The sequence below is a fragment of the Columba livia genome, chromosome 5, assembly GCF_036013475.1.
Source record: "Columba livia isolate bColLiv1 breed racing homer chromosome 5, bColLiv1.pat.W.v2, whole genome shotgun sequence".
Lineage (NCBI taxonomy): Eukaryota > Metazoa > Chordata > Aves > Columbiformes > Columbidae > Columba > Columba livia.
Window position 1 is genome coordinate 64,545,029 of NC_088606.1, and position 19,765 is coordinate 64,564,793.

General features: G+C 38.7%; 1 protein-coding gene across 4 annotated transcripts in view; it reads right to left on the reverse strand.

Moving 5' to 3' along the window:
* Window positions 1–19,765, reverse strand: part of NELL1 (neural EGFL like 1) — a 275,157-nt gene that overhangs the window by 94,909 nt on the left and 160,483 nt on the right. For all 4 annotated transcript variants that reach the window (XM_065065504.1, XM_065065502.1, XM_065065501.1 and 1 more), the window contains exon 14: window positions 13,480–13,602. In XM_065065504.1, the coding sequence (XP_064921576.1) occupies window positions 13,480–13,602 (123 nt within the window). The remainder of the gene's footprint in view (window positions 1–13,479; window positions 13,603–19,765) is intronic.

The following is a 19,765-nucleotide window of genomic DNA, read 5'->3' on the forward strand; positions in this document are numbered from 1 at the left end:
CTATGACACTTCAGAGCGATCAGTCCCGCAGAGCATCTCAGCATTGTGGGACGCTACAAATAAACAGCAGGAAGTGTCAGAAGAGCACATGTATTCTTTACATGGCACAAATTCTTAATGAAGACGCTTTTTCTCATGATACCGGCACAACTTCATGGGAAGTAACAGCTTAAGCTCTTGCAGCAGTTTGAAATACTATCCAGCAAATGTAATTTTCAAGGCAAGAACAGACTATCTGTCCTTTTATATATTACCTCATTAACACATATCTAGTGTGTCTACCTAGAACAGATACGAGCCTGACCGGACCTGTCTTGTATGACCTAGGAGACATTTTACAAAGTTTATCACGATCGCAGAGGCAGAAAGAATATTAAGGTTTAAATAACAATTAATAAATATATTCAGATGCAAACACACTTCTGTCAGGTTTGTGAGCATCAGGCTCGGTCACATTCCACAGCTCATTTTATTTGCACTGAAGGCCATCATATTTCTCACTGACTGCAGAAACACAGCAATATAAAAGATTTTGAAGCCTACACAAAAATCACAGTTTGGAGCTTAGAAACACATCATAAAAGTACCTGAAATTATATTTAGAGATGTATATCATACTTCTGTTTAATGTGGAATCTTCAGTTTTAAGTACGCAGCACAAAGAAGCACTGCTTACAAATTTTTACGTCTACCTTTATCAGCGACAGATAATTACACTTGTTTTCATGCATCTGATTTCATGCATTAGGTATAATTTACTGTATCACTAGGTGTAGCTCTCCCAGTAGATATCCAGACGAACGGGAATATTAACATAAGTAATACGTAAAGGAAACACACATAGGGAAAAATCAAAAAAAGCGCTTGTGCGCCTCAAATGCAACGTGGACAGAATTTAAGTAACTACATGTAAAAATGCCATTCAGGACCCCTCCTCAAGTCTTCTCTCTGAGCCCCATCAGAGACACCAGGCACCCGTGTTCTGCACAGAAGCTTTGAGACTCTGCCCAAACCTCGGGCACACAATGAGGTGGAATAAGCAGAAAAGAAGCTGCCTCAGTCTATATGGGGATCCCAGCGCTACTGTCCTGCCAGCCAAGTGTCCCAAGAGCTGGGCTGGGAGTCCCACAGAAAGCAATGACTTCCACAAAGAGCCTTCGCCTGAAGCCACCCAGGTCCATGTGAACGAAGGCAAGGGGGACACGTTATCACCAATGGCCCGAGTGATTGTCTGCTGCTGAAGAGCTTGTCCAGGAAGGAAGTGTGAGGGTTAATCCTGACTCTAAAAGAAACTAAACCCAGAACTCTGTTCCTTAAAAAAAAAACTGAACACGTGGGAAACATGGAAGCAGAAAAGTAGGCGCAAGTATGTGTAATTCTGTGGGAGTGGTTACAGCCAGCAGCCATAAGATGGGAAGAATGTTGCCTGTCCTCCACTCCAGCTGCGTGCAGGTGCTTTTTCGCTTCTTTCTTTTACTCAATGAACATTTAATGCAACGGGTATAAATACTCAGTGGATCAGACCTTAACATCTGAGCCATTTCCGAATTCCAGTGCTTTTATAGCAGTGAAAGAATAAATAAATAATAGAGTACTCAAAATCACTTGGCAATAACCATTAGGAACCACTTACAGATTCCCACTCATTTTTATTTTGGCTCTGACTACTTCTCTGTGATGTCACTGAAAATTAGCTTCTAAATCTTCTTCTAAGCCCACTCTATTTGCTGAGGATTCAAAGATAAGTGATAGGTGGATTTGGCTATTCAGTTATCCTTTCTTCAGATGTGATGAATTCAACCTCCCCTTGACACCCACAGCAAAAGATAAATGCTTACTGACTGTGTTTATCCTAACCCATGTGAAATAAATACAGCAACACATATTCAGCATGAAACTAAAAAACCAAGTGGCTAATTATGTAAGTAGTCTCATTGGAGTCAATCACTGATTTTCAGTTAGACACATACCTTGCTCAGTCAGGTCTAAAATTACCACATTAAGAATTTTCTCACTTGCCTCTCTGCAAAGGCTAAGGGAATACTGGGCCGGGCATGCAGGACTGATTTGATTACCTCAATCTTTTATTGGGAAATAACGTATGTCATGGCAATGTCAGACAACTATTGTTTCCTTTGTTCTGTTCAGAGGGAGGAAATAATAGGTGTCAGGAAAGCAGTACAACCATGTGTCTCAGTAATAAATGTGGCATATTAATGAGTATCCGTAAACTATTATAATTGATGCAGAGGAATGGATATTGCCTACTTAAACTCTGTAAGTGTTCTAGTAGCTCCACACCCAACTGCCATTTTATTCCATCACAGGGCTCTCTGCTCACAGCAGCTCCTTCGCGAAGCCACCAGACACTGTGAAATCCTCTGCTCAAGGGACTGGGAGGATATATTTTCACAGTACAAGTGACAGTTGAGAACAGATACCTGGTCTGTTCATCAGTGACAGCAAATGCATCCCATAATCTACGGGTGGCATATACTTATGCCCTTGAGGCTATAACATAATGAACAGGCTATGAAGGTGGATAAGATGGATGTGCATAAAGATATGGATGTGTATTGCTTTCACTTTCTCAAACAACAAAGGTATGTTTGCAAATTTTACATCATTTTAGAGTTTCAAGCCCTGCTTGATATGTCTGTGTAGCATGTAGGCTTCAAATAAATAGTCAGTTTTGAAGTTCAGCTTCAAAAATCCACCCTGACAATTCCCATCTTCAGGCACACAGCAGAAAAAAAGAGAGAAATCCACAAGCCCCATCAAGGCGACACACTAAGATGCCCAAGTATTTATTGGCAGAATAACAACATAGGTCACCCAGCTCTGGCCCTTCAGGAATACCTAAATAAAAGCTCTCTGTTTTTATGACATACAAATTGTTCATTTTTACTCTTGGGTGACTGAATTTTAAATCACATTGAAAAGTGGGACCCCTTGAGTCCCCACCTCCACTCGGTTCACTTGAACTTCTAATTCCCTCTGCACTTATTGTGTTCTAAGTTATTTTAACTCACATTCTTGCAGTTTGTGTACTGAATGCACCTAATATAATTCATTTTGATGATACAATCTTCAAAGCACCATTTGCTTTTTTTGGTAGTAGGTTCTGGAATAGATTCTTTTTCACTGCAACATTTCTTTCAGGTACCATTCGCACTATAGAGTTTAAGCTTGCTATTAGTCTTCTACTTAGCATATGCTCGCTTACCGTAGCCACATTTATTATTTTTATTGTTGAACACTTTAGATAAAAACTCTATACACACACAGGGGTGCCTCAGTTTTGCAGAGGCTAAAACACCAGAACCACTGTGAAGGAATTGAATTGGAAAATCTTTCCAGACAAAAATATGCAAATCGTTCCACCAAACATCCTGCACGGCGTCCAGATTTGCCATTCCTAGTGCTCGACAAATAAATGCAACCTCCAAAACTGGTAAGCCAACCAACATAACTCATGCAAACTACGTGATACCTACGTACAGGGCAATCCAAGTTTTCATTACTGTAAAATACCATTTTCGGTAATGTGCTCAAGTAAACCATTCGTCATCAACATTTTCCCATGCTGGGTATCTACCAGAAGCTGTATTGTGGAAAAAAAAAACATCTATTACTCAATCTAAGTAACAGGTAGACTTTTCTTTTTAATAGACTATCCCCTGTCCTTCCACTTTGACAGAGATTTGAAGGATATGCCTTTGACCATGTTTCTGAAAATCCAACCAAATTGGGCCAAATCACGTCAGTTTGTAAATGTTTAATCACACGCTCTTAATATTCTTCCAGCATCCATTACATTTTACAATGGTCCACGAGCCAGACTCAGGTAGGAGAGGACAAAGCCACAGAGGAAACATGCAGCTGTGGAACAGAGGGAACGGGAGGACAATGAGGACTGTGTGAGCTGCAGAGAGGAAAATTAGGCGTAACACACTTGCCTGGGTACCTGGAACTGAATCCCTTTTCCCACTAACGTAAAGGCAACTAAGGTCCATTTTCACTCCATTGCAATCATTTGATAAGAGTAATATAGGCTGGTTTCTGAAGGACCTGGTAACATCCTAAATTCAGTACAGACACTGGGACGGTAGCAAATAGTAATAGGGTCACACAATGAACAAGAAAAATAACACACGCTGAATAGCTGCTTCCAGGACTTCATCTCTTTCACTGATTGATGTGTCCGTACTGTGCACTGAATGAGGCAGAGCGATCAAAAAAAAACCCACGACACCTGTGATTTTAGCAGTAACTACTGTTTTTCAGCAGTGGATACAAGTGACTTACGACCAAATAGGTGACCTAAATTTTAAATATCCCCAAATGCTTGATTTTGGAGTCTTGATTTTTTTGTTGTTTTATTCGTTTGGTATTTCGAAAATACTTTCAATAGTTTCTGTAGAGAAATCACAGCCTAATCATTGAGGAACAGATCTGTCAGTGTGAGAATAGAGTCCAGATCCTGGATCACATACTGCCTGCGTGTACCACGTTTGACAAATCACTTCATGTTTTTACCTTGGTTTACTGTGGTGTGGGAAATTAATAGGAAGAAGAAACTGAAAGCTTTCTGGCTGGAGACTGTTCCGCTGCTATGGTAAAGAACAGCCCCACAAAGGTCCTTTGAGAATCTCAGTGACTTCTTTGTACAAATAAAATAATACATAAATGAATCACTAGTACTATCCTAACCCAAAAGGGATTGTTCTAATAATAATCTCAGCCAGAACAACATTAAAATACACCAACTAGGTAATTCCAGAGGGCCTACCACCCTTTCTTTGACTACAGCCCCTAATGAACGTCAAGGGAAATCAAAGAGCACAGATCTGGTGACGCTTCCTAAGGATTCCCCACGACCTTCCTCAGACCAAACACCGTACATTCACTGTTTGGGATTTTCTTCTGATGTTCAGCAGCTTTTTCCATCTGTGTAGCCTCTTCATCACCCTGTGACCAAGGGTTCTCCAGATTTATTGTGTGCTGTGTGAAAAAGTAATTCCTCCCGCATTGGGATGACTGTGCGGTGGCACTACTGTTGTCAAAAACAAGAGCTGCAATGTTCTTATTTTACATTTGAGCAAGGTATTGATATTTACTTTTCAATATGGTTTGGTCATGTTCTACATGGAACAGAAAGAATTTAATGGGTTGGGCATCCTCTTTCTTTTTAATGAGCCTGTTCCATATACATTAATCCAGAAACGGTTGCACGCTGTAACTGATTTGAGCTCTGTGCTGCTATTGCTATTGTGTTTCTGTTGCAGCACAGAGTCAAGCCCACGCTGCCACGGGGTTTGTGCAGCAAGTTATTTCAAGATGCTCTTACTCAACTGATTTTTCACAGCCACCATGGAAAAAAAATAAGTACTTTGTTCCAAATAATTGCATGGCAAACTCCCAGGGCAGGCCAAGAGAGTCACAGATCTAAACAGACTGGGTTTCACACATCATAAGGATTACACATTTAAAGCAGCCAGTACTGCAGATCAAATATCTGACCACAATGCCTGTTGCTCTACTATCAAAAAAGCAGTAGAGCACAGCAAATGAGTCCTTTGAATACAGGGCATGTTTAAAGACTTGATAACTGATAAACTTTGTTCAAATTTTAGATTTTGATACTACAGGAAGAAAGAAAAATGTCGTAGTTTGGGTAACACGAAAGAACCATTCTAGTAGCATTAGAAAACTTCGTGCTAACTTTAGGAGACCCTGGACTGGGCTCCTCAAGGGTTCGGTGACACACCTGCTGCTAACAGGAGGAGTTACTCATTGAGATGGCCTCAAACAGTGTGTAGAAAATAAATACAGTGCATGGTGCAGGCACTGAATATAAAGTAAAACCTCCACATCTTTTCTTTTATTTCCTACTCTCTTAAAAGAGAAAGTATTGAATATTGAAACAGTCCCATGCTCCTATACAACCCGGTTTTACTGCCCAGGAGATCGCAAGTAACATATCTCTGAACTTGTCATCACCTTGCAATTCTTTTGCACGTGCCATATAGGACTGAGACCCTACAGTGAACTGCTGATGCTAAACAAGCCAATGTAAACCAAAGCAACAGGAGACAATAAACAACTGAGTCAACGGGAGAATCTCCAGTTCAGAATCTGAACTTGGGAACCCTCATAAACATTCATGAGAAGGTCTGCTGAGCCTTTTGGACTTACTCATACAAGCAGAAAAATCTGTCAGATCAAGTTTTAAATATTTCACCAGCAGGTAACGACAGCATTTCCATCCTTTTACACAGACACAACGGTTGCTCTGGACCAGACCATTTCCCTAGCAAGCACAGAGGAGCACGTGCTTTTTAAACTACCTATACATCTAGAGCAGTGAGGCAATCTGTGACATCAAAGACATCAGGATCTGGATTCTGACAAGTTACATTAACCGTGGCTTTTAAATGATCTATTTCCATAACTGATGTGCATTCTAAATCATTTGGAACATTCTCACGCATAGAACAGGATCCAACCAGCAGGGAATATTGTGCCTTTAGAGAGCCTGTAACAGTGGACCCCATAGTGGTAGTTATGTACAGCATAGCTCTCAATGCAAAAATAATTATGCCTGAATTTCAGCACCTCACACAATTAAATCCAGGCAATGACATTTCAAGGGCAAGAAAAAATTATCATAAATCACCTTAATTTCATCAAAACTATTTTGAATTGTTACAGTCCAAAACCAAACCAGGAACATCAGAATTGAATGAGCTTAAAAAGTATGTGGCAAATAATTTACAAAGGGAGCTTATATAACTCAAAAAACAACACACAAACCTAGTAATTACAATAAACATACTGCACTCGATAACTATCTAATCATGAACAGAAATACAAAGATTCTTACATTAAAACTTCAACTCTTTTATTAATATAGTGGATTTAGGACTACAGAAAATTTAGTTGCTTCAGTCATTTTGCCTTGATTCCGAGTTCAATCATGCTAGTTTTAGAATTAGAAAAATCTATAAGAATTCCAATTGCACTGTTGTATATCTTCATATTGGCTTTAAATTATTCAATCAGTTACAACTAGAATGCTCCACCCCAACAGTATAACTATCCATGCAACGTCCTACACCTGCCATGGCATTTTCCACATGTGCCAAGTGATGCCAAACTGTATGTGAACGCATCTATCTCATTTGTATTGGTTTCTTCACAATGTATTAGGTATTAAAAAAGCTACACAAAGGGAAGCACAAAGAATGAAGATGAGAATCTCAGCACAAGTCAAAACTCCCGTATTCTTTCATAAGACCTTTGAATATTACACCAAAACAGCAATTAAAGCCGCAATAAGGCACATCAACCATTCAAAGCCTTTCAACTACAAAAAAGCAAAGGCTATGGGAAAAAACGTGTTTGTTCCTCTTCACTTTAGTGTTGGCCTACATATTATTCATAACTCACTCCGACACCCCATAAAGGCTTTCAACTCCACCTCCAACAGACACACATGCAAAAAACCCATAAAGTAAGTGTCAGTCAGCTTACAGTGATCTGATATGCTTTAATATACAGGTATCAGCACATCTGACTGTCCCACCCTGCTGGCATTTAAAGTTAATTTACCTTAGCATTGCTCCTGTCAGTGTACAAGGGACACCAAAAAAGCAGAAAACAGAAAGCAGAAATAGCCAGAGACTGACTGATTTGCTTTCCTTTTTAAGTTCTTACTATAAATACTGTCTATTTTTCATAGCAGGTAAAATTTCACTAAGAGATGAAAATTTCTTTGTCTTTAATCATATATTTACTATACTATAACTCTACTGCCTACACATAGGAAGAGATAAAACTTCTTTCATGGGCATGTCTTTCAGATTATTAAATATATTTCAGACTATGAATTACTTTTAAAAAAATACTTGCTTGGAAACACAGAAAATTACAATTAAATAAAGGTCTTAGACTATCCAATGTTCATGTCTATCCAATTACAATTTGTGATAAAAACAGTGTAAAATAGGCCAACTTACTGATTTACGTCCAACAGAAACAATTTTTCATCTCATCACCTATTCTGGTCATCAGTTAACATTCTGAGTGTATTATGAATAAAGACTCCATATTATTATTCCCACTATATTATAAAATATAAGAATATCTGTTCAAAATCTGGTTACTTTCCATATCAAGTTCCCAATAAGTTCTTAATGAAGGGACCGGTAAGTTCATCAGTAACAACTGTGCTTCTCAAACGCACCTTACAAGGCAAATATATAGGAAGAAATGCACTACAGTTAAGAAACTAATCTGGATTTCCAGAATACACCAGAAGAACTGAGCCACTTAAAAATAATGGCTTTCATCTTTAAGACTCCACCATACACTCAGTTGTAATAATGCTTTAAGTGTCTCCCCCTGAAATGCTTCAGAAGAATATAGCAAGGAGAAGAAATCATATTCTATACTCTGGCAGAAATAAGCCATTCTACAACCTGAATACTAATTAGAATAAACACTATTTTGCTTTTTATTTCACAGTACCTGGTGTTTCCCTGCCCAGGCATCAGTCATGTTGGACACATTTGCCTTCAGGTTTATGACTGTAACTAAATCCACCTCATTTAATCATTCTAATAAATCTGCAACTCAGTAGAAACCACTAAATGAGACATTAATAGCACACTAAATATACCTGTTAGACAGACTATACAAGTAAAATATTGAAGTACAATGAAAAATATTTGCACTTGTTTAAGTGCTAGCCCTCTGTTCATCCCCCAGCACGGAGATATAAAATAAAATCTAAAAAAATACTAGCAAACACACCATGCCCATGTTTCAGAAGAAGTGCCCCTTTTTACCATCCAAATATATTCAACATCACTCTGTTTTTCTAATAATATTTAAGGACTTCAACAGGCAGAATTCATACTTCACAATGAACATTTGGAACAAAATATCAAGAGTTAAGACAAGGCTTGTATAATCTAGGTCATCTTGGACAAAATGAACAACTGATTGCAACAAAACCTTGATGGTGACTTGCACATTGCTCAAGCAGATACTCAAATCTGTAGCCCCTACAAAACCTGGTGGGTGCGGTTTTAAGGTTTAATCCCAAATGTCATCAATTATTTTAGGAAACCCGCTGACGTTTCAATTTACCTGGGCTTGCTTCTTTGACATCAGTCAGTGGTACAAGGCATAAGCTCCCAAATAAGCTCCTGCTAAGCTGTGGGACTGTGGGTCCTACAGCAAACACCCTCTGGCTTCCATCTCACTAAGGTAAAGCAGATGGTGGAGCACGACGTCCTTTATGTTTTAACAAATGGCACATCCAGCTTCAACATGTCACTTCCACAGCATGTGGTGCAAGGCTGCCAAGTGGAACTGGAACTAGAACTTAGCAAGACAAAAAGCAGAAAAAGATGTTTTCCCTGGACACGTTTTCCAGCCCCTCAGCTTCAAGCCCTGCCAAGTTGTCACACGGACGCAGACCAAGAGCCTCTCTAGTCTAAAAGTGATATGTATCTCTATGTTCAGTATCCTTGCTTCTTCAGCTAGAGTCATGACAGTGAGTTTTATTCATTTTACACATAAAAGACTTTTACTCCTGCACCTTGTCCGCAGGTGATGGGTTATTCATAAACCTGGTTGTCTTAGGAAGATAAGACTTCCTTCATCTGACCATAGCGGCTAAACACAGATTCCCCCCAGGGTCCATCCTGACAGGGACACTGCGAAGTGCCATGTTGTACCAGGTACCATTTGCCCATCACACCTTTTTTCTTTTTCTTTAACTAGAACACTTGGTTGCTAAACCGATTTTAGCACCTTGCCATTCTACCCTAAGTCAATTGCCTTTATGCTGCATTATTCAATCCCATCCTTAAGTTTGGCAAAATTGCTACAATTGTCCTTATTTCACACCCTTACCTATGAATTCTATGAATAATTTAAAGAATTCCAGTAAACGGGCATGGCATGAGTCTCCCATTACCCACCTACAACTTCTCCGTTTCCTGAATCACTCTCAATTCTTTTGCATAGAAAAGATCAACTTAACAAATGTGTAGGTTCAGAATCTCTCTCTATTCAACTAGTTATACCCCTGTCCTCTGTCTTTAATGCTGCAATTTCTTCCAGGAAAGATTTCCCTATTTCATTTTTCATTTTCTGAAGAAATCCTAAGATATAATCTGTCTGATTCTGGATCCAGCACGCTGTCAAATTCATTAGTGGTGATGGCAGAGCATTGTCCTGCCTTGTCATTTCAGGTCACGTCATCCTTCTGCTGTTCCGATCTACTGCCAAGATTTCAGTGTCTTCCTGAAGTGCCAAAGCCCAATTCTTACCCCAAAACTGAGAGCATCCATGGGAAATAAGTCTTATTTGTCTCTATTAGATGGTCTCACTGTCTATATATTGGTAACTAGGTATTTATGAAGATTTTATTGTGTTCTTCTCCACTTCTCTTTCCATTTTTATGTCACTTCAACTGTAGCAGTACCTATTTTAATGCAGAAGTGCATTTGCTCTTGGTCTGCACCCTTTTTCTCCACCATCCCTCATAAGAGTTTTCACATCTAGTTTGACACAATCAGGTCCTTAATTGCACAGTCTCATCTGCCACATTTACAGTAAAGCAATTCCTTATGCATGTAATTTATTTTTCTACTCAAGAATTGGGACAGTGTGATTACACAGGTTGGTTGGTTTTTTTTTTTTAATATTTGCTTTCCTCTTCAATATTTGTTTTTACTTCTAAATCCCCAGCAATCATAATATTAATATCCAGATTATGTCTGGCCTTTTTATTTCTCCATACTTTTCACAAAAAATGCAAACATCACACATTCCTGCCAGAGTAATTTAATTATATTTACCAGTAGTTCACCACGCAATTTAATTTAACTACACATACATTTTATTTTCAAAAATACAAATAGCAGTATTCTGGGGTTTTTATAAGGACTATCACGGTGTTATCCAGTAAAGTCAAAGAGGAACGTTACCCTGGTTTTCTTTGTTATAACATTGCTAAAATAGATTGTTGTAATAGATTGCAGGATCAGGCACAAAGCCAGCCCTTTTCTCTCATCATCGAATTATCATTTCTCTATTAATGGTTTTGTTGGACAGTATTAATAAGATGTCTTACTGAACTACAGAGATGTTATTTCAGCAGTGGTTGGAACAACAGTTCTGTGTATGCACAGATCTATAACATGTAAAGGTTTATAAAGCACTTACAGATGACTCAAGGAGAAATGTTTATCGTACCATCAGACAAAACTTGTCACCTTGGCATACGTCTATTTTTTTCCCATTTATATCTGAAGATAAAGCCCCAAAATCATTATAGGACAACAAAAGCCGTTGTCCCGACATGTTCCCACCTCTCTTTCCTTGTACCAACCCCAGCGCTTGTGCAATGCGACTGGTAACTGAGAACTTTTCTGTTACCTGCTTGTTTTTGCCAGACTCCACTCACAACATATCACCGGTAAACTTGGAAAAAAGGGGGTAAAGTGATGTTTCTGGTGCTACTGTGGGTACAATTAGAAAGATCCTCAAATGAGCTGTCCAAACTTGTAAAAAACTCAAGTGACAGAGAGAGAACAGAACCACAGGCTGAGAATCTCAGACCTCTACTTTCCTATTCAAAAAAATGCACACAATTCTAATATTAGCTGGTTTGCATTAATAACTGTTCCATGCAGTATCAGATTATTCTTATCCCTAGTGACTTTAATAATTATGAGACTACAAACCCCCTTTCTATAATCCCCTGTTTTCTTTTCAATTTTTGTTCTTCCCAGTCAGAACCTAGAGAAAGCACTTTGTTTCCTCTATTTCCATGGACATCTATCTCAAAAAGACAACTATAACTACACTCATGTGTGCAATCCAAAGCACACTGAAAGAACATGTGTAATACATATTTTATCCACAGCTCAGATTTCAACACAACTTTGAGGGCAAGAAATATTATTGCATTTCTCCAGTGAAATTTCATTACTTCAACACGACCAGATTAATAAATATGCAGTAAGAGTTTCACTTGGAGCTTTTGGCACATTAAACCAAATATGCAGGTGTCCAAATGAAGAAAAACAGTGTGAAAATATGTTTTCTTATGAAGTAATCCAAACATCCCTTTTTCAAAGAAATACGATTAAGGGTTTATCTTGCTGTATTACCCTCAGAAAAGAAAACAAATCACAGTCAGACATGATGCTTGGTCAGAATTCCCTCTAACTAGAGTTGTCTATGCTGCAATTTGCATTCACTGTAACCAAAGACTGAAAACACACAACGAGTTTCTCCCCAGTATCACCTGTTGATCTTCAACACAGATCAAGATTGAACTTGCCCACCCTTTCCATAACATTTCCGTATTCCTTTTTCAATCTTTACAAATCATTTAGCAGTTTTAAATACAGTAACGCTCTTGTGTGGATGGACAGTACCCAAAAAGAGTAATATCAAAAGGCAATCAGATGGCATATGATAATTCAGCAGGTGACAGGCTAATTTTGGTGAAGAACTTAATCTTGAAACATGAATGACATCAATCTTCCTTTTCCTTTAAAGGAACCGCTTAGACAATTTAGAACTTTCTGGAAAATTAATATCCAAACCTCTCATGCTCCCAAACTAAGTACAGAATATTTTACCCTGTACGTCCCCCAATTGCAGTAGTTGTCATTTCAAAAAAATTAAAAGTTATTTTTCCATTACTGCTAGTCTGTTTAAAAAGCCATAAAGTATGCAATCCCAGACAAAAAATAGCTTTTTATGAGACAAATATAATTCATAAATGCATGAGTTACAACTCGCTAGTATTCATGACACAGCCCTCACTAAGCCAACTTAGTTAATATATTCTCTCTTCTGGTTTTATGTAATGTATTTGCTTCTCTTCCTCTACAGAAACAAAGCCAAAAAACCACCCCTAATAAATGACCTACCACTTCACAAAAAGCATGGCTGACTATCACTATTTCTTGTTTATGTAAAAAAGAAATCTTCAAAATACACATTTAAAGGTAAAATAAAATCCCTGTTCTGCTGTGAGTAGTCAAATAACAACTATATGATGTTAGTATAAAAGACAATTATCCTAATTTAAAGGGCATCTGATTAAGTTTTAAAAGCCAAAGGTGACAGCACATACCACCCACAGTTTATAAAACAATGAACTCATTTAAAGGTGAAAGATACTAGTTCAAACGATAGTATTTGGTGACAGTAAATGAAAAGTACTTTTCTTCTAGCATTCCAAAAATATTTTCTTCTTGCTGAAAACTTACACACGAATCAATTCCCATCATCTCCATGCACACTCCCATTTTCCAGATGGTAAATCTTACAGGGAACCATTGACAGCATCCAGCCATCACAAGTTACCAGAACATAGGTGACTGTCAGAAAATACTCACAGAGTCTCCCACTTTGCCGGTGTTGCCAGACTAACAGACTCACCTCGGCAGATGGTTCCGTTCCCCACGTATCCAGGTTTGCAGGTGCAGGTGTGTCCCCTGACGGTGTTTGTACAGATTGCATTCTCGTCACAGTTATGCTGTCCACTGCCACACTCATCGTGCTCTATAAGGGGGGGAAATAGATATATATACATGAAAAAATTACACAAGAGACAGTGAGCTTTTCAGGGTGATGATGCAGCATTTGAATACCAAGGGAATAATGAGGTTGCCCCAACGGCTGAACACTGGGAACTCGGTGTGGGAGCCAGCTATGGAGCTGCTTCAGTTACCAAACTCAACATCATCTGCATGGGGACAGCAGATCATTTAGGAATAAAGACGCAGAGAAAAAAAGAAACTGTGAAAAGGCAAATTACACCTGTGATAAAAACCAATGAAGAATATTACACAAAAAAATATCTGCTGTGAATACAAACCTTTACATCACTGCCTCTCACCAACGGTAACAACCATAAATACACAGTAAGTGAACACAAGAGGGACCTCAACTGTGTACCCTTTACATACACAGCTCAGGTGTCACAGCCACTTGCTTTAATCCATGCCGAGCTCGACTCCTTCTCCAACAGACTGTAATAATATTTTATATTTTTAGAGTACCATTCATAGCACTGAACCCCAAAAGGACTCCCAGACAAATGGGCCATATTTTGCTTTCATCCTACAACTCTTAACTGCTGCCACTGAGCCCAATTTGCTGCTGCTCCTGCACTTTACTCTCCTGCTACATTTTGTTCTAGGAAAGAATCAGAGGTGGTGAGTTACCTGACCCTGAAGTTCCTTGCTTCTTCGTGTAACTACTAAGAGCTTCCCTCATGCAGTAGGATTACAAAAAGAAAACATGAATATTTTACACCTTTGCACTGGTGGACTTACAGTTTCGTTCAGTGGAATCAAGAAGGTGCAATGAAATGGCTTAAATGAAATGTCTGTTCATACAAAAGACAAGGGATAATCAAAAATGAGAATCTGGAACCCTTCTCAGCAGTCTTCATTTATGCAACCACAATCATCAGGCTGGTATCCATATACACAGACGTAAAAGGTATTCCTCTCTGGAATTGGGGATTTGCTTACATATAGCAGTGGATAAGGGGTTTTCAAAGGACTACAGACTAAATTTAGCCTTCTGTAGACTGCAGAGAAAGAGCATGCCTCTAAAACATGAGTAAAATACTCATTTTTACAGACTCTGATTAACTATTTGGAAAAGCATTTCCATTGAGAGCAACGGGAACACAGGGCTCACCAGGCTGAAGTTAACCTCTGCCATGGCCTCACTTTACCAGAGTATGGAATGGGAACCAATTGCAAGATAACTCAGGACATATACGGATTTGAATGGTGGATCCCAAGGAACCCTTCAGAACAAACACTTCTGGAACACCATTGACAACTATCTGCAGAACATAGATCTGACATATGTTTTCTATTTTTCAAATACATTTGACAGCGAAACAATACGGATTGCAACCATTTTCTTTTAAAGAGCATCAAAACAATACATCGCTCGCTCACTCTTTGCTTTTAGAAAGAAACTCCCATCCACACACACTCAAATGTGCCTGGCTTGAGCTGCTAAATTCAGCCTTAAATTTATACTTGTTAGTTTATGCTGGTCCCTAGCTCTGCTTAGTAATTCACTCCAGCTCCTCTCCAATTTTCAGATGCCTTACACCCTCTGCTACACTTCTTCAAGGGCTGCCTGTTGTCTCCATCGTTTATGAAGCGTACCACAGCCTTATTCTTGCCACCCCAGTCTCAGGGTGCTCAGACCGCTGGGTCAGACACAAGATTATGGAGCTCCAAGCCCCAGTGAAGTGCTTAGCAGGGAACTGAGGCTAAACACCCCCCTCCACAATCCCTACTTTTATAAGTTATTGCCATTAGCTTTCACGTGTTCATGTTCAAACTATAATGAGAATGACTTTGTGACAGGCTTCTGTACACACAAGAACATTCCTACTCAAACAATTGCGAAAATTAGATTATTACCTTCTCAGTGCTTCAAGTATAAACAAAAGATTTCCCAGGGGTAACATACGTGGTTTTTTTCCAAAACACGCAACAGATTATATTCTATTATGCTATTCTAGAACTTAGATGATGTAAATCATGATATTTACCACTCCTGCAGATGTGCAGATGCTGGCAATACGGAAAAGATTTAATACTGACGAAGCTGAATTTCCACAGTCATATTAAAACAGAGGTCAGTTTTTTCTAAGGAGATATCATTTGAAGAGTTAGCAACAAATCTGATCACGGGAACCTGTCCTTCATGAGACATCCTGATGCTTCTAGCACAAGGAGGACTAAAGGAACCTCATCTGCATGAGGAATCCCAAGATTTCTATGCAGCAGTATGGCTGCAACAATGGGAAATTTAAATGAAATTTTCCCCTGGTGTAGAGATGTCTACAGATGATGTTGCTACAGGCCTAATAAGAATGAGAAAGCATTGATTTGCTGTCAAGCTACCAAAATCTTTGATTCCAGATGGAAAAATCCTTCTGATTCTGTCAGTAGTGAGTTATCTTGGGTTTCCTTCTCCCTCAGAAGAGTTCATCCTTTGGAGTGCTTGGTGTTCAAATTGGGTAGCCAGCACAGAAGGTGGGCTCATGTTTTGTTTAAACTCAAAGGAGATGACGGCTAATTTGCAAAGACCACCACTTACTTACCCACATCACTTTCCAAAATCTCCCATTCAAGCACATCAAACAGAACCTGCTTTTGCTTTAATGTTCTGGTAAATACTATCTGATTAGAGAGCAATCAAAGACTGGACCTGAGAAACAAGTGAGAAGAGTCACAAACACTGTCACTGCAAAGAGGGGTAGAGCTGAGACAAAAATATCAAAGCCACATCTTATTTCAACAATTTCCCTTTCAGCTGAAAATGAGAAGCACAAGAAAGGTTTATTCTAAAAGACAAAACCAAAAGTCATTCTTAATCTTTTATTACACACACACATATTTATGTAGATAGAAATAAATATGCTGCCATGCTCCAAAATGAAACTGTCATCAGGTTTGATTGAAGTCATCCATCTCTCCATGACTTCTACTTGTTATATAATATACACAAAAGGAGCTTATGATCAAAGACAAAAAGAACTGGCAAGCTCGCTGGGAAGGACAGTACTGCAGGATGCAATTCCCTCACCCAACACTCATTCCCCTGGATTATTAATATCCATTTCAAGAAACAGGTACCTTTCCGGAACAGTTACAACCGCAGCACCATTCTTGGATTACAGACAAGTTAGCTTATTTATGAAATCTATACACTTTCTTTAGTATTCGTAGTCCTGTTAAACAGGAATCCTGACTCTTGCCACCTCTATTCTGAGCTTTGTCTTTGATAAAGCAAAAGAGATCAGTTATTTTTGTGGCTCTGTTTCCCCCATTATACAGAATATTATGAGATTTTTTTATTATTATTAGTCATTCTCTGAAATCCTTAAATACTAAAGATTTTACAGAAAATTAAAGGACAGTCTTCTATTGAAAAAAAAAGACTCAAATATGAACTCCTTCTTTATCTTGTACTACATTTATTTTTCCTGCAAGCAGAGATGAGGAGCTTCAGCTCACCTGCCCCTATTTCCTATCCACCAAGCTACAGCTTAGGCCAGCAAACATTAAAACCCAACATTTTCCTTCTGGATAAAATCCTTCTAGAATTTCCAAAAGCTTTCATGAACTTTTCCAAAACCCTCAAGAGTGTCTTATTTTCTGAGTTCACACCTGAAGCAGGCCAGCTTGTGGAGCAATGACTGTAAAGTTCATTTTATCCTCAGGCTGAGGATGGCCATCAGCCTCCAAAAGATCACTGGTGAGAAATCAGTCATCCTTTTACAAAATCATCTCTCTGCCAACTGTGTTGTATGACTGTGAAATCACGGTGTATCAGCTGTGGGTGTCCTCTATGCACACATTGAACAATGCTTCAGTTTTGAAGAATTAAGGCCTTTAAAATAAAATCTCTGCAGAAAGCTTCTATTAGATAAAGCTGTCCCTAGAAAGTCAACCCAGTGAACTGCTCTCCTCAGGCAACTAAAATGGCATCAACATGAACAGAAGTCCCCTCTGATGGCTCCAAGGGTCTGGGGACACTGATGTTTAAATGTAGGTAGTGGTACACGACCACATGTACACAGTGGCTGAAGATAAGTATTATAGTTATCTCTGCTTTGTTCACAGGCAACCTAATAAAACAGAAGTTTATCTTGATGATTAGAATACTCAGAAGCTGTCTGACAAGATTCATTTCAATATTACATAGCCTTACAGAGATAACAATCACATAAATAGCAAAGTTAATTCACCAGAAAGCAGTTTCAAGGAGATGGTTAGTTGCATATCCTATTACAAAAAGCACCAATGCATCCTACAAATCACAGAAAACCGTTTTATACCAAAACACTGGCTGATCTGTAAGCACATTGATATATGGGTACATGCAATATTTCCTTTTTCCTGAAATCCCAGTGAAGAAACTAGTCACAGTGCAATGGAAAAACACGGACCATTTCCTGTTAAAGTCTCAGTAACACGAAACTAATAAAAAACTGCTGAAATAAGCATAATTACCAGACTGACCACATGGCATCCCCACACTGCATCCCCCTGTACTGTGCGCGTGTTGGAGACAGACAGACCCCAGCCAAGCAAACACCACAGACCCCAACATCTGCAACACCAACAGCCAACATCTACAGCTCACAAATGGAAAAAACAAGTTGAAAAATACCTGAGGCAGCAGGAGACCAGGAACACAACTAAACTCTGCATCTAAGAGCATTCACTACAAAAGATCAAGCCTGTGCTAATAGCTGCATTAGCTGCACCTTCAGCAACGGCAGAATAATCAATCATGATGCACTTCAGCTGTGAAGCCACCTGCTTAAATTTTAAAGAGACCTTTAGCTGTCTTCAAAACACAGGTACCTACTTAAGCTAACGAAGTCAAAGCACCTGCAGGTTGTAACAGCTCCTGCCTACCCCAAATGAGCCAGAGTTCCAGCAGCTCCACCACTCACATATAACCCTGCTGGTGGGTCAAGTAAAAATAAGAATATTCAAATAAGGACAAAAAAGTCAGCGACCTTCAGGCGCCCGTATTTCTGTCAAATCTTCCATACCCGCATTTTTCTAGCTTAATGTTACTGAGGAATCCCATAGCTACTTGTATTTTGTGATACTTAGAAAACAGCGTCTGTTCGGGGCTCAGCTGAACTGGGAGAACGCGGTAGGAAAAGCTCTGGGGGCTGGGGGGGTGCAGTGAAAGATTTTTGTCTGCCTGAGGTAACATATTCTGTGTTAAGCCCTCCACACCATATTGCAAAACTGTTTGTGAGTAAAAACAGCTACAGGAAAATGATCCAGAACATACTGCAAAGTAAAAAAGGATATATTTGTCATGTATTTGTGAATACCTAAATGTATAAATAAACAGTTATAGGTAAATACAAATTTTCTCCATTCGTATGTACGTGAAATACAGTTTGTGAAAGGCTCTAGGAAGCTCTGACAATTTAGCATCAGAAAAACCGTGAGTAATAAAAACTGGCATATTTCTATACTGTTGAAGTTTAGGCTATTATAAATACCCACATTTTTACTAAAGAAGTAAATATAATAATGAAATCTTATTCTATTCTTTATACAAGACAAAGGTGGACTTTGCTTACACTTTGTGCATTTATTTTTAAAAATTTACTTTCCAGAGGCACTATAGAATTTCCAGATGCTTCCACTTCCAATACTGAAAGAAAAAATAATAATTTACTGGATTTGTAAGGGCTCTATAAGGCAGATCCACTTTGCCTTAGCTTTCTCTTCTTTTTTCTTTTCTGCACATGCTTGGAATAACTCAAGTACTTATATTGTTGTACACTTTATCTAAACTATTTAATAAAAAATTAGAAGCATAGATTGAAAACATATAGAAAACAACACACAGTAAAGCCAAGAACCTTTTGGTCAAGAGTCATAACTAACTGGAGCATCAGAACAGCCTCCCCTTGCACAGTTCAAAAGCCCATAATGGATTTCAAACTTATAATTTCTAAAAGGTACATCTGACACCAGATTTATTTTTCAGCAAGAGTGACGACCTTTATATCTTTATTTTCTTTAAATAAGGATGCTCTTTGAGAAAAGGACTGACATTGGAATGCAATTACTGGAGACATATCCCATTGAGGGGTCTCTCACCATAGCTACTCTCACTTCTCATTATAAGAAAAGGCCCCAAT